Genomic DNA, 16,073 nt, shown 5'->3' on the forward strand with positions numbered 1-16,073 from the left:
AAGACTGCTTTTGAAGCATTTTCCAGGGATAGGTCACTTATTGTGAAATAAATGTGAAATGCTGCCTTTCATTAAGGGTAAGGTCATGTTACTGCCTGTCAATGATGGTGCTAACTTCCCTCACCTCTCCATTATCAACATGTGCTCTATTTGATCCCAAGCCCCTCCAGGCTGTGCTGCCCTTCTGGATCTCTTCTACATCTACTTTTGTAACAACTCTTCCTAACCACCAGCAGCAGCTCAAAAGCTTGCTTCTCCCTTTCATTACCTCTGTTATCCAGACTGACAAGCATCTGCCTGGAGTACTGCCCTCTGCATGCCTCCTCCTAGCTCAACACAGACAAAAAAAGTTGCTTTCTACACCCTCAGGGCCTTGTTCAGGCCATTTCTGTCAGTGCTGTCTTCTTTTGAAAAGCCTGCACCCACCTCAAAAGGCCTGAAACAGAATGTGCTGCTTTCTTACAAGCACCATTTCACCCCTTGCTTCCCTAAACAGTTCTTTGGGGTGAGTCACCTTCAAAGCCTTTGTCTGCCATCACTCCCAGAATCTGGGCAGGACCTGTAAAAATTATGGCAATGATAAGGCTGCCTTAATAGCACACACACATCTAAGACAATGGGATGACCCAGGTAACAAAGGGGGTGTGTGTATTTACTGTAGGTTAGTGCAGAGGCAGAATTGACTTCCCAAGAGCACTGACTCGAGACTTTGCCTCAGTCTTTGCCACTGAAAACCACAGAAACTCTTCCCAAGATAAGCAGACAAACTCGAGTATCATGCAACGGGGACATTTTTTGTGGCTGGAGAGGTGACACGCAGGTAACCTGAGGTGACAACAGGCAGACGTGTACACACTGATACTGTTACAACGGGTTCTGTAACAATCAGGGTCCTTGAACCTAGGAGGGTGCTCACAGCTGTGAACAGGCTTGGGTAAAGAGCAGGTCCTGGGGAATCATGGACAACCAAAAGGAGCCGAGAGGGACAAAGCTATGGCAGCACACAGCTCACACAGCTGGAGTTAAGTGCACCAGGGAAATCAAGTTACTTGGAAGCAAGAATCCAAAAGTAATCATCTTATGCATTTGCCACCAAAACATCTTTCTAAGTCTTTGGCTTCATTTCACATTTTTCTCAAATCAATCCAATTTTTTTTTCTCTTGGATAGGGGATGTTTGTATGCTGATTGAGTCAGCATATAAACTGTTGTAAATAAAGTTAGCTAACTGTGATGCTTCAGTCTGTACACAGGGCGATTGCGCAAAATACTTCAGATACAGAAAGAAAAAAAAAACCACAAAGCACTGGCTGTCAATGAGAAGCACTATGAAACTAAATTATGAGGCTGCTCTGGGGGAGAAATTCCAACTCTAGATTCTGCAACTGCAAGAAAGAACTGGAGAGCCAAGCCCTGACAGATTTTATGGAGCTGAATGGGCTGAGCTAGAGGAAATATCAAGATTCTATTTATTTATTATATTCCCAATACAGTGAGTTGTCATAAATTCTTGAACCACTCAGAGGGAAAAAAAAAAAAAATCACAGCTTCTTTTTTTTCTCTCATTCTATTTCAAAATTCAAATAAATTGTCAGAAAAAGACCTTCATCCTTAGCCGTTCATAGCCTCTGGAATTGTTTCCCAGTTATTCTGGGGCTTTTACAAGCAGAGCCAAACAGCCACTGTTGAAATGAGCCCCTAGCCCTGGGCAGAACTGCTTCACACACTAACCAGCAAACACAGAAGTCAGAATGAGTAGTTTAGCACAAGCTGAGCAGAAAAGGGTAGTGAAACTGACACAACCCCTCAGCATGAGGTATTTTAGTTTGCATGTGAAGCTCATGAAGCTCAGCACTCGCATATCTGGACTGCTGAAAGAAAAGTTTAAAAAAAAATCCCTTTTATCTTCAAAGTATAGACTTAGGTATCAGGCAAGAGTGAAAGTGAACAAGCAGCATATTTTAGGTTGTAACCACCCAAGCAAAAACTAGCAAGTGATATTTTCTCTCTCTCTCTTTTTTTTTTTTTTTTTTTTTAATGGCTCTCCACGCAGAGCAAGCAAGTTATTCTGTACTGTCAGGAATGCTGGATTCCTACTAGCAACAGTCAGCGGTTTCTTTTTCGTTGTGAAAGCTGCAGGAGGCTCTGGCTCTCTGGCAGCTGTATGACAGAGCATGAGCAGGACGCTGGCAGAATCAGCACCTCCAGCCCTGTGTGTACGTGTAGCACGTCCCCATTCCCTCACTCCTGCAGGGAAAGGGGTCTTCCTCTTCCCTGCTGCCTGGCAATGCTGTCTGCTGGCCTGGGAGGAAATGCTGAGGAAGCTAAGCCTACTGTAAAAAATGAGTTAGGAGATGGTTCTCATTACAATGATTAAGCTGACAATCTTAGTGGCAGGCTAGAAATTTTCTGGCCATTACACAATACTAGGAAATTTGGAGTTTAACTGCAACTAAGTCAGCCTGACATAAGTATCCCCTTTTGCAGAAAGACAGCCTTTATTCAAAGAAGATGCCCTGGGAGATCCTACAACTGCAGATGGAAGAGGTTACAAGGAGCAGGAGAAAAGGTCTCTTTTACCAACACAGCTGGCTCAACTTTAAAGTTTACTTGTAGCAACTTTCCTCCTACATTATCTAAAGAGCAACAGGGCAAACACAGGTTAATAACCCATCAAAGGTATGCATCAACTACCCAAACACTAAACTGCAAGCTACTAAACTCACCATGAGCCAGCAGTGTGCACTCACAGCCCAGAAAGCCAAATGACTGCTGGGCTGCTTCCAAAGCAGCGTGGGCAGCAGGTCAAAGGAGGAAATTCTGCCTCTCTTCTCCTCTTGTGAGACCCTCACCTGCAGTGCTGCATCCAGCTCTGGGATACTCAAAGTGAGAAGGACTCATGGAGCAAGTCCAGAGGAGGCCACCAAGCTCATCAGGAGCACCTGCCCTGTGAAGTCAGCTTGAGAAAGCTGGGGCTGTTCGCCCTGGAGAAGTTTCCAGTATCTGAAGGAGCATACAGGGAAGCCAGAGAGGGACACTATGTTGGGAACTTTAGTGATAGGACAAGGAGGGGTAGGTACAAACTGAAAGAGGGGAGGTTTAGGGAATCTTTCCTTTTGAGGGGAATCTCTCCTATTTATCCCCAATTTAAGCTGGATATAGGGAAGACATTCTTTATTGTGATGGTGAGACACTTGAACAGCTTGCCTGGGGAGGTTGTGGATGTTCCAACACCTGGTGTTGTTCAAGGACAGGTTGGATAAAGCAACCTTGAGCAACCTTAGTTGGAGGTGTCCCTGCCCATGGCACAGGGGCTGGGACTAGATGGTCTTTTATATTCTATGAAATGAGCACTGGCGGAACTGAGGGTGCTATAAACCTGCAAGCGTGTATTAATAAGCTTGTATAACAACTTACAAGCGGTGTGTCCTGTGCCACTCATTTCAAGAAGAACACTGAGGGGCTGGAGCATGGCCAGAGGAGGGAACGGGGCTGGGGAAGGGAATGGAGCCCCAGGAGAGGCTGAGGGAGCTGGGAAGGGGCTCAGCCTGGAGGAAAGGAGGCTCAGGTGGGACCTTGAGCTCTGCACAGCTCCTGACAGGAGGGGACAGCCAGAGGGGTCAGGCTCTGCTCCAGGAACAGGGACAGGAGGGAATGGCCTCAGGCTGGGCCAGGGGAGGTTTAGTTGTATATTAGGAAGAATTTCTTCAGAAAGGCTGGCTGGACGTTGGAATGGGAGACTGCAGAGTCACTGCCCCGGAGGTGTTCGAGCAACGCCTGGACGCGTCACTCAGCGCCACGGCCTGGCTGACACGCTGCTGTCCGGCCACAGGCCGGACTCGCAGACGTTCTTCCCCACAATCACTCCGTTCCTTCTCTCTCTATCTATTTATACACATTGATATCTGTATTTCTGCCTCGCCGCCCGCGCCCCGCCTCCCGCTCTCCCCGCCCTCAGGCGCGCCCGCGCCTGCGCCGTGGCGCGCGCCCCGGGCGGCGCATGCGCAACCGCCGCTCCCGCCCAGCCCGGCGCCGCCTCCCTCCTCCTCCTCCCTTTCCCGGCCTCTGCCCCGCCACCTCTTCCCGGGGAAGGGACGAGGGCGGCCGGAGCGCGGCACGTACCCGCCGCCATGCAGATCACGCTGAAGACGCTGCAGCAGCAAACCTTCCGCATCGACATCGACCCCGAGGAGACGGTGCGGCCATTCCCGGGCTCCCGCCCCCGCTCCCCCCACCCCCCCCCCACGCTCTTCCCCCCTCTTCCCATCCCCGGGACGCGGCCGTGGAGAGGGATGCGGGATCTGTGCGCTCAGCCCCTGGAAAGGGAGATTCCGTGAGGGGTTGGGGTCGCGGGGGTGAGGCGGGGTCCGCCCGGGATGATTTTGCGGCTGGCGGGGCCGGAGGGAGGGGATGAGCTCAGGCGGGGGTGCGAGGGACCCCTTTTCCTCGGGATGCTGGTGGGTAAGAGGGACTTCCCATCGCCGAAGGAAAGGGACTGCCGTGGCCAAATCTCCGGCGGAAGGAGTTTTCCCCCCTTGTTTTAGAGGAGAACGCCCCGGAGGTGGGAGGCGGAATAGCTCGGGAGGTGGAAAGGGGGAATAGCTCTGAGGTGGAAAGGGGAAACAGCCCGGGAGGCGGGAGGGCGAATAAATACCTCACGTAGTCCTGGGGAGGAGAGGAGCGCTATAGGAAAGTTTTCCCTGTCGGGAAGCGGGGTGCCGTGGGTTGGCAGTCGGTGGGGCACAGATCGCTGCTGGTTTATGCTGGGAGCCCTGGGAGAGGGGGATGGGGACACTGGATATTGCGAGAGCATCTCTCTCCCGGGATGAGGTTGGGGGTCCAGCAGAAGGAAAACGTGGTGGTCCTTCCCTCCTCCCATGGATTCGCAGGAGGGAAACGCTGGGAGGGCTGTGGGGCTTCACTGCCGGGGCAGGAGCGTGATCTGGAGAGGGGCTGGTGTTTGCTGCCGGGTGCATCGCTGTGTGCCCGGGCAGGGGTGTGCTGTGGAGGTGGGAGAGTGCGGGAGGGTTTGGTGTTTGGCCTCACAGGGCGAGCTGCAGCGATTAATCAGTGTGCACTTCGGACGGGAGGGAGTGCGGGAGAGACGCTGCTGACCTCGGTGGAGCCGGTGTTGGGGTGTGCGGTGGGGTGCACAGCAGCCTCATTCCCCCTCTCCTCGATGCCTTTGGATGTGTCTGATGATGCTGTGAGCGAGGAGGAGACATGTTTTGCTTCCAGGTGAATGTTTTCTTCTGGCACACAGGAGCCTGCTGGAAAATCCTCGGGGAAATGCTGTGTTGTGAGATGAGAGGAAGGGCCCTAAGTGAGTTGGCAGGGTTGGAAGTTGCCTTGTCACTTGCCTGAGCAGAGATGGTTGTTTTGATAGCCAAGTCCACACACACTTGTGGCCTTGGTTTGAAAGATCTGGGGAGGCTGGCAGCTTTCCTTTCTTTCCAGCAGCCTTTCCTGTGACAGGTGAGCAGTGAAGCTCAAAAAACTATGGAACATTGGATCTGCTTTTGTAAAGTCTGTTGGTTTGCCCTCTTCCATCTTAAGAAAACTAAAGGATGACAGTTGAAAGTTGGACTAAGAGCTCATTTGGGTTACCATTGTGACTGAGAGGCATGACAAATGCTTAGGAGAGGCAGGGATCAGAAACCTTCAAATATTTAAAACATAAGTCTGTGCTGTTACTGAAAAAACTATCTTTTTTTTTTTTTTTTCCTTTTTTTTCCCTCTTGCTCTCTGCATTCAGTAAGGTCCTGGGAAGTAAATTCAAGGAGAGGACTGAAGGAATGTTGTCGGTCAAAGCCTTCACCAGTTTATGAGACAGCAGAATGCAATGACTAAGTTGGATTGTGGGAAAATGAAACTGCACCCTCTGTTTATAGATGTAGCCGCTACAGTGGCTCAAAATAAAAATGCTCCTCATGAGCATAACTTCAGGTTTTGGCCAGGAATGGGTGGTAAAACAGAGGAAATCTGGTAGAATTTGAGGAGAACTTTGTTTTTAAAAGAGCAGGATAAAGGCTTGGTCTTATTATTAACTATAGAGATGAAAAACATGTTTAAATTTCCATGTACACTTTTTAGAAAATTACTAAGAAAGTACTGTTGGAAATACTAAAAATCAAAAAACTTAGTAAAGAGAAGTTCAGCTTTGAGCTTTCAGTTACAAACTGAGTCTTAAAATCAGAAAACGCTTTGAAATGTGCCATGCTGAGGAGGTGCCTCACAAGTGTGTGCTTTGAAGTTCTCGGTCAGACTTTTTGGAATGCACAAATTTTAGCTAAGTGTGCTGGTTTCGTAGATTATTTTCCTCAGACCTTGAAACATGTTTCATGGAGTTTGGGAAAGATTACTTTTAGTCTTTGGACCATGTGTGTGTTTCTCAGAGGTAGGCAGGCTTGTTTACTTGGATTTCTGCCCTATGGTGTGACAAGGCCAAAAATCGTGTAGTTGCGATAGGCGCAGGAAACGCGTTGCTCCGAAGCTGTGTTCTGGTTCTCTAAAATTGTTTTTGTGTTCCTATCAGTTTCTCCTCGTACTCTCAGTACCCAGTTAATCTGGAGAGACTTGATGATACTATGCAAGGTAGAATTCTGATAAGTTTAACTTAGAGCTGTCGTTGATAGGAATATTTAAACCAACCTCCAGTGAGAGTTTGAAGCAACATACTTCCCAATAATAAATTATCCTTGCTAACTGGCTTTTTGCACAAGCAACTGTTTTTTTTTTTTTCCTAGTAAATCTCACAGTTGAATTTTAAACTTGCCTTCAGTGGTGTGACTCCGGTTTTGGTGTGGTTGTGTTTTAAAACATTGGCCAAGTGAGTATTTTGGATGAGTGAAAATTATACTTGAAGCTATTATCTTGCTTGCCAAAGCACTGGGAGAAGACTGTCAGGTACCCTGACTGACTAAAGATGAAAAGATTTAGCCTCAGGCCCTATTATTGGGGAAGGCCTGTTATCAAATTAAATTTTTGGAAGCCTGTTTTTCCTTAAGTTTTGTGATGCGCCCATCAAGCTCCACACCTGGCTGGATTTACCTCTTGAGGTCATTCTGGTGTTCCAAGTGGGGGGCCGCTCAAGGCTTGAGCATTTAGACTTAACCAGGGTAAATGAAAGCATGTATCCATCTGCACAAGCTACTGCTTCTTTTTGTTGGCCCTCTGTGAGAAAGTAAATCTGTTAAACATTGTGTGAGGAGCAAATAATGAGCGCGGTCTGACACTGATGCAGAGCTGTGTAGCCACATCTCTTGTCCGAGGTGACACTGTAGGCTTCTAAATGTGGCACTTCTGTTGTAGTTATCACTTTGTAGGCCCGAAGCAGGGTTTTAAAAATCTTCAACAAACATTCTTGACTTTGAAAGTGAAACACCAGGCGAAAGTTGAGTCTGTCCTGTTTTGTTTTCAGCTCCCTCTGCGCTGTTAACCTAAAAACCTGATTGTCAGAATGCAGAGGAGTGCAAGGAATATTCAGGATGTCAGCAGTCTTTTGGCTGCAGTCTCTGTGTCACATAATATGGGCTTTCACATTTCGCTGTTCCACCACAGCACTTGAACACCCAGGAAAAGCCAGCTTGTTTAACACCATGTCAGCAGAACATGTTAGTTGTGGAAGTTTGAGCTTCTGCTGTGTTCTGGTGCGTCCTTAGTGTGTGTATGCTTTTTGTGGCGATTTCTGTATGAGAAGCTTACTGTGTCAGAAGAATTAACTTTGTAACAGTTCTGGAAGAATCAGGGACTGCTGCTGACTGAAATGGTGAAAGCTGACTCCCGGGTCTGTAACTTGTGAATGGGTATGAACCTACTCTTGAAAAATCTCCTTCCTACATGTGTTTGAGTGTATTTCCCTTGGAGTGTGTCATTTTATGGTTAGAGGAAAAGTGCTCAGTTCAAAACCAGAAGTACCTTTCTAGGTTAAAGATGTTTTTCTCTTCCAGGTCTTGGTATTCTTTTTTAATTGCTCTTTGGGTTGTACAGTAGGTATCTTTCTCCTCTTCTGGAGGATTGTTTTGTTGTTATTGACTCTCTTTAGGATTTTATTACTTTGTGTGTATGTGCTTGCACAGGCAGAGGAGGTGTGAATGTGAAGGGCTTGTACTTGCTGCTTGTGGTTTGATACATGACTTTGCAAAATTGTAACTTCAGAGATCACTATAATAAGAGTAGCTCCATTCCTTTTTTCATTGTTTTCATATTTTCTTCACTGCCTAACATTTTGGAATTTTGGTCTGTTTCAATTTATACTTGTTTAATTAACTCTCTACGGGCTTTTTGCTACTGCTTTCTTTTGGTGGGTAGTCTTTCTTTTTCCTGATTAGAGTTAGGATTTTCAAGCAAAAGAGGTTGTTCTGATTCTTGGCTGAAGAAGGCTAGGCTTTCACATGTTCAGGAATATTTTCCTGAAATTCCAGTGAGTGTTCTAAATACGATTTCCAAAGAACTTTGGGCAGGATGACACATTAAAAAAAAATAAAGGAAAGATAGCATAAATTACTTAATACAACTAAAATTATTGTATTCATATTGGAATATATCTTTACATGTTGCCCATTTTTCAAAAGCTGTGGCTCTGCCCATAATTTTTCAACTTTATTGAGAATGTTGTTACCCAGTTTAGCTGTCACCAAAGAAAACTTAGCTTTGTGCTTTTAATGATTTGGCAGTATTATGTGCTGTATTTCTTAAAATTAAACTTTCTTGGGCCAGCATTGCCAACGTGGCCAGTATACTGAGAAGTTAAATACAGAGCTTGTACACACTTAAGGATGGTTCTGTACATATATTTAAGGTCTATTTTGCAGGTATGACTAGAAAGCAAGGGTATCTGTCCTTGGTATGAATAACAACAGGCTGGAAGGTGTTCCCTTTGAAAGTTGGTAAAACTGGAGACTGCATTTTAATTAAAAATATTTAATATGAGCAGATGATTCTGCTGCTGTTTGGAGTCTCATTGTTGCCTTTTTGTGTAAATGGCTCTATTTACTCACAAACCTTTCAAAAACATTTTCTTTGAGTTCCTGAAACACTGAAAAGGTTATCTGTAGGTGTGAGGTAGGGGGGTGTAAATTTAAAGCACTGAAGGGTATGGCTGGCAATGTTTTCTCCCGCCAAGGTTTGACACAGTTCCTGTGGGTGGAGTGAAACAAATCTTTCTTTATTTCACAGGACATGGTGATGTGCAGCATGTCTTACCTAGAGCCTGTAAGGATGGCTGTCCTCTGTGTGCTGCCCTGCAGGGAGCACCAAAGGGACGGGGAAAAGGAGTGGGAAGGGCTTACCATGGCTGTGAGCACGGAGTGTTATCTACACACTGACTTTGGTTCTCCCTCTCCTTGTTTTTCCCTGTGTTTTTGTGTCAGAGGCACCCTCCAACTGGCTGGTCAGCATGCACTGTTGGAAGAGTGTTTTTTAGGTGTCTTTTTAGCATTGCTCGAAATGGCTTGTCAGTTTTCTTCACACTCAAACAACAGTGTCTCTTTTGTAATTGTAAATTGGTTTGTGGGGACTATGCCTGTAAAAATTGTCTGCCCAAAGCTACAGGAGGATTTTTTGTGCTAATCAATAAGACCATGCAAGAGTCACCACTCTTAATGTAAGCTTTCTTCCTAAAACAAGCCTTTGTGGCTTCAGAGGCAGGACTGTCCATCTTGCTACTTGTCTTCAAGCTGCAGATACCTGAAAGCTCTGCTATAGGTTAACATTTGTGTTCCTGTGTTAGTGCAAAGCTGCTTTTAGTCACCTTTTTGCATTAGAAGACTGGCCCTGGTGTCTCGTCTTTCAGGCAGGGCATACATTAATTTTGAAAAGCAGGGCAGAAGTGTGTGGAGGCCTGGAGGCCAGCTTTGAGATCAGAAATTATTTCTATTGATCTCTGGTCAGTGCATGACAACTACTACACTTAAAAATTTCACTTGTGTGTAGATGAGCTCAATTTTGTAGAGGAAATTAGAAAGGTAGAGGTAATTGCAGAGAAGGTAAATGTCAGGGCTAAATTTGGATTTTTACCTTAACAATTCTGGATTATTTTTCTTCAGAGAATGCTGCTTCTTTCTTTGTATGCAAACTTCAGCAGCAGTAAATACAGCAAGTAAATAAAGGAGATTTTGAATGCTTTATCCTGTCTGTTTTTAAATGCTGGAGTAATTCTAGATGCCTTGTTTATTTGAGTACAACTGTTTTGTTTTTGTTTTTTTTCCCCCAGGTTTTTAGTAAGCTCATAAGCCTGACTGGATTCACAAGGCTCTTCCTCTCCTGTGGTTCTTCCCAATTAATGTATCTGTTATGCCTTTGAGGCTTGAAGTAGGGCACTGATCTGTTCATGTAACCACCATTATTGTTGCATTCTGACTAAATATGAGTGCCCTGTTTAGAAAGACAGTATAAGGGAACACTGTAAATGGAGTTTTGTGCCAGAAAAAGGTGCTTTTATAATTTGTAGAAAGAAGTATCTGGAACTAAATTAACTCTTACCAGTGAAAGTACTGTAAAGCATTGACTTATGAGCTTGCTAGTTTCTTATCCTCTGTGTGTTTTCAGTAGTAGGCACAATATTTGTCATTAATCAGTTGCTGATCATGGAGTTTGATTAAGGGTAGTAAAACCTGTTGCACTGGTCATTTTGTTGCTTCATTAGCGGGTTTATTATCTGATACAGCTGCATTGTCCTCACCTGACTTTGAGCAGTTATTTATGTAGCAGTATAACATGTGGTAAATATTTTTGCAAGGGCAGTGGGAGGAGAAAACTCAGGAATATTAAGTCTAAATTCTAGACAAGTTTTCAGACTATGATGCCCTCCCTCAGGGAGGAGGAAAAGAGCAAAGCCCTTTGGAATTTAAAAGCTTTTGTCCTTGTCTAACTATGACTTTTACCAAAGTCTGTGAGAAACCCATTAGCTTACTACAGGAAAAAGATGAAGGGTGGTAGAGAATTATAATGTAGATTTTAAAAAAAACCAACCCTCTGTGCAGCATTTATTTTCAAAGGGAAGCAGTTCAGCAGAGCTAGGCTGGTAGTGAGGGTCTTTCAGAGTTGGTCTTGGGATCCACCTCTTCACAGTCCTTTAATTCATGTGATAAGAATTTGAGTACAAATCAACAGAAGCATGACAACATTGACAAAGACAAAATTTAACATTAGTACCTGTCTGCCTAATTGAGGGTCAGGCTTTGGTAAACGGCTCTCAAATGAACAGCATGAATTGATTGGTATCAGGTTCATTAAAAGGTGAAGCCCTGAGATCACAGATCCTGAAACATCCAGGGAGAGTAGTGATGCTGTTCAGCTTCAAGTGTGCTGGCCATGTGTTCCCAAGGGCAATGAATTTCTACCTTTGGAAGGAGGTGCCTGGAGCCTGTGGAAAACTGACTCTGACATGAAAGTGAACTAAAGACACCTGCTTGGCTTAGCTCGCAAGTTTTGGTGAAACTATGTAAATGTTTTACATTGGCAAGCACTAGTGGATGTGAGAAGGCTACTCATGCTTGAATGATAACACCAGCATAAGAACAATAGTCGCCAATTAACTTGGTCTGGAATCCAGGAGAAGACTTCCAATATCAAAGTAAACTTTGTAGCAGCCTCATGGTAGAAGTAGCTAACAATCTTGTCTGTGGGTGCATCAGATTCCTGATGAAGATTGTGGTGTGGAAGATGGGTTTGTAGCTTGATATCAGAAGAGATCTTTTCCAGCTTTGTATTCAGATTCTCCCAGCATCTCAAGAAATTCAGCAATTTGTCTTGCCTATGTAATTATACATTAAACCCAATGAAAGTTCACTGTTCACTTTTTCATTAGGATTTATGAAATGAGTCTCTGAATAAACTTACGATTCTTGCCTCTTTTGTGTTAGCATTTATATGAGGTAGGAGAAATGAACATGCCCTGCTTGCTTAGCTGGCAAAAAGTGACTGCAAGGAACAACTGCGAAACTCGGCACTGGTGATTTCATGAAACCCATTTTTAGATACCTGTCTGGGATGCAGTTGATGACTGGTATTTCTTTGGAAGACCTCAGTGTTTCAGTTAGGAGTTAGTCAGCTCTAGCTCTTTATTAAACAGCTTGCATGTCATATATTCTTGAGGACACTGCATTCGGTTTCTGAGTAGTAGGGAGTTTCATGTCTAAATTCATAGGAGACAGAAAAAAGTCATCTTGACTTCCAAGTGTGCTGTTTCTGAATCTTTAGGGTAAAGTGTTTGTAGATGAATTGATGCTCATTCTTAAAGTTATTGCCATAAAGTATAGGCTCTGTTTATTATGCTGTGAAATTTTATAAGGGCAGAGGAAAAATGGGATTTGGTCAGGTCTGAAATACATTTTGAACCCTAATCAGGCTGAATAAAGCTAGGAAGCCTGGAGGTCTGGTTTATGGATCTGTATTTATGAGTAAAATAAATCATAATCTGTGAATGGTTTCTCAATTTGATGGATCAATGTGCTGGGTGTGCTTCCCCAAAATTAATTTTCACTTAATAACCAATGGGGCTGCTGAAGTTAGGTTCCTAGCAACCTAATTTGCTAGAGGCAAAGTTCAGGATGTTGCTTTTTTCAGCAGTTCACTGGACCAGCAGCTGGAAGATGCAGCTGTCTTTTCTGAAAAGCATTGAGAGGGTTTCTCTCTCTCTCTCTCTTTGTTGTGTGGTTTTTTTGTTGTGTTTTTTTTTTTTTTTTAATTCCTCCTTGAAAATGGAACATCTATGGTTTAAATCTAAATGAAAGTGGATCATACTACTGTCTGACATACAGGTTGTTGCACCATTATGCATTTTCTTCTCTTAGCAGAATTAATGGCACAGTTATTTCTCACAATGCCTCTATGCCTTCAGTCACTTCAGCTAGAACTACAAGAGGAAATTCTGTGCCACTGGAATGTTACTGCTAAAATTGATGTATCTGATCTTATCCATTGCTTTTTTTATTCTGAGAATTAGTATTGTATCCTCTGCAAATGATGTGTTTCTGGCCTCGGCTAGGCAGTGATGAAAGCCAGAAGAATAGGCAAGTGCTTTTTATTTTAGCCTGAGTGTTTCTTGAGCATCTGTCTCTAATACATGAATGATGAAGTCTGCAGCTGACTGCATTTTCTTGCAGGTTCAGGCCCTAGTAGTTAAGAGTTGGTTTGAGTCCTTTTGTTTGTTCTTTTGAATAGGTGCGATCCAATCAGTTCATTGTATTCATTTAAGATAGGACAGATTCCCTTATCTAAATCACTATTCTTTATAAAGTAGTTGAGCAATGCTCTGAAATATTCTTATATGTAAGCTGGAAATTACTATTTGGTGTATTTTCAGTTTTAAAGGAGCAATTTGAATGACATGACAGAATTTTAAGTTTGTGATTAGGAGCCTATGGTGCATTACTGTCAGTCACCATAACATATTGGGTATCTTTGGATGGCAAAAATTCACAGTAGAGTGAATGTCCATTTAAATGAGAGACCTATGTAAATGATCTTCCCATTTGCAAATGGCAATGTCCCTGGGCATAGATAGCAAAATACTGTAAATTAGCTCAGTTATGTTAACCTTAAATTTCTTTTAGATTTCTGTAAGCTGTCAGCCAGAGAACTGAAGTAATTTGTGTTCCAATTTAGGATATAATCTGTTCTTAAACTGATTGATGTATGTGGCAAGAATACAGGCAGGGAATAAAGACTAGCACTGAAAACTGTAACGGCCTTTTCTCCTCAGGGTTTCCAGTCTTTTCAAGAATTAAGAAGTTAATGGTGGCCCCTGTGTTGGCAAGCTTTATCCAAAGATTGTCTCTGTTCTTTAGGAAAAAACCTGTAGTTTTTTTTTTATGTTCAGAACCACTATGGTTCTGTAACCTCATGGTGTTATTTGCATTGATAATTATTTCACTGAAACAATAACTACCAAACTCCTTCATGTGGATCCACTTACTGCGTAGTAATTAGTATATGTCTTTAGTCTGTCCCTGACCTAGGCCACCACAATAATAAAAATTATGCCAGTATTAGTATGCAGAGAGGGTTTTTGGATTGTGGAAAGGGCCTGTACAGCTGAAGCACAGCCACCTGAATGTCCAACAAGGCTGAAACTACCTGTGACCACCGAGTTAGTTTTCCTAGGTGTAATCCTGTAGAACATAGGGCTGCGTGCTGTTGCTGGTCCTCAGCACAGTGTGAATGATTTGGACCTTTTGGAGCTGGTCCAGAGGAGCCCATGAAGATGTTCAGAGGGTGGAACACCTCTCCTATGTAGACAGGCTGAGAGAGCTGGGGTCGTTCGGGCTGCAGAAGAGAAGGCTCTGCGGAGATCTTGGAGAAACTTCTAGTGCCAAAGGGGGGCTTAGAAGAAAGATGGGGACAGACTTCTTTGCAGGTCTGTTAAGACTAGATGTAAGGAAGGCATTTTGTACAGTGAGGATGGTGAAACACTGGAACAGATTCCCAGAAAACATTTTTTTTCTCACTTCCCTTGGCCACATGGTGTAAATGGAAGTTTGCCTATGTCTGGAGATGAATGCCACCTGCCAAAGGGATGAAAGCATAGTCCTGTTGGTCACAGGCTTATGGAAGGGGGAATATTTTGGAAGGTTTTGGAAAACAGCAGTGCCTCAGGTTGCTTGCAGTACATCACAGCATAGTAATAATAAGGGGAAATGCTACAAAACAGGGGGTCAGCAAAGGCAAATTAATTGTTGGATCCTCCTACAGTAAATATCTTAACTCCTTTTCATGGATCCAATGATTGTGTAGTAAATCAACATGTGTGTTCAGTGTGTCCTGACCTAGACTTTCAGCTGTTCAAACATTTATGTTTGAAAGCACACATCTTGGTTTTGTTCCTTGTGGGAAAAAGACTGTTGTCTGGAATAAAACAATAGAATAATGGAGACTTAAGTAGACATTTGAAGCCAGTACCCTGATTGATGCAGTGGACATGAAACAAACTTTAATTTTCTCCCTCAAAATAGATTATGCACATTAGATTATGCACATTATGCAATATTTGTTACAAATCTATGACAAACATGGTACCTGGGTATCAAAAAAGTAGCATCAGTGATTGGTACAAGTGCATAAGAATACATAAGGAAAGTGTTAAAAAGTAGACATTTGCAAACATAACAGGCTTTTAACATAATTCAATTAAAGTGATTTGCCCTCGTGCATGCAGGCCTTTAACTGAAGTTTTGTAAAGTATTAGACAGTATTATTATTAATGTTTAGGAGAAAATCCTTGATGACTTATCTGTGGTAAAGAGATTTTTCAGTAGCAACTTGAGTCACTTCCATCCTTAAAACCAGGGAGGAATGAACAAGTTTATATTTTTAATTTTCAAGAAAATATGCTTTAAAAATAAATATAAATCCAATGATAGGACAGATTGTTGTGAAGTAAGTGTGTGAGAATAATGATGCTTTCAGCAAACTGCTGTCAAATTTGACTATCCTCTGGACTTATGGGTGGCAGTGAGCTGCTCTTAGTTTTGCTGTGGAAAAGCAACTGCCTGGTTGGAGACTAATTCCAAAGCATTTGGCAGGTGCTGAGATGGCATGTATGGTACAAAATACCAAAAGCATCCTTTCTTCATCTGCTGGGGAAAAAGAGCTGGCTCCCTATTTTTGTTTAGTTCTGTAGAGGGAAGCAATATGTTGCATTCTGTATCCTTGCAGAGTTTTATGAAGAAGATTTTTTGAATATTCAGGAAAAAGAAAAACAACCTTTAGAAAGTGGTGTTAGCTTGAAGTAATAATCTCATAGCAGATTGGTTGTCTTTGTTTTCTGTATACTGGGAGTGTCTGCAAGAAAGCAAGAAGAAATGATTGTGTTTGCAGTCAAAGCATGACTGCAGATGTGTCAGTGCAGGAATGCTTTTACAGGAGCTTGCTTTACTTCCTCAGGGCAGCATTACAGAATCTTCCTGGAGAACTGAGAGCATTCTTATACATGACAGCAACTAGCAGTGCCACTTGAGCTATTGGTGCTGTGAAAGTGTGGGTGATGCATTAGTGCAAGCAAGTAAAGGCTTAGAACTGCTGTGTGAAGCTCCAGAAATTGTGGTGGAGAGGGAGGAGTTGAAAACAATTTAT

General features: G+C 43.4%; 1 protein-coding gene across 1 annotated transcript in view; it reads left to right on the forward strand.

Moving 5' to 3' along the window:
* The first annotated feature begins 4,016 nt into the window (after positions 1 to 4,016).
* Positions 4,017 to 16,073, forward strand: part of RAD23B (RAD23 nucleotide excision repair protein B) — a 35,646-nt gene continuing 23,589 nt past the window's right edge. Inside the window, exon 1 of the mRNA XM_021533994.2 lies at positions 4,017 to 4,195. Coding sequence (XP_021389669.1) covers positions 4,130 to 4,195 — 66 coding nt within the window. The 5' untranslated portion in view covers positions 4,017 to 4,129. The remainder of the gene's footprint in view (positions 4,196 to 16,073) is intronic.

The sequence above is a fragment of the Lonchura striata genome, chromosome Z (genome assembly GCF_046129695.1).
Source record: "Lonchura striata isolate bLonStr1 chromosome Z, bLonStr1.mat, whole genome shotgun sequence".
NCBI classification, from domain to species: Eukaryota; Metazoa; Chordata; class Aves; order Passeriformes; family Estrildidae; genus Lonchura; species Lonchura striata.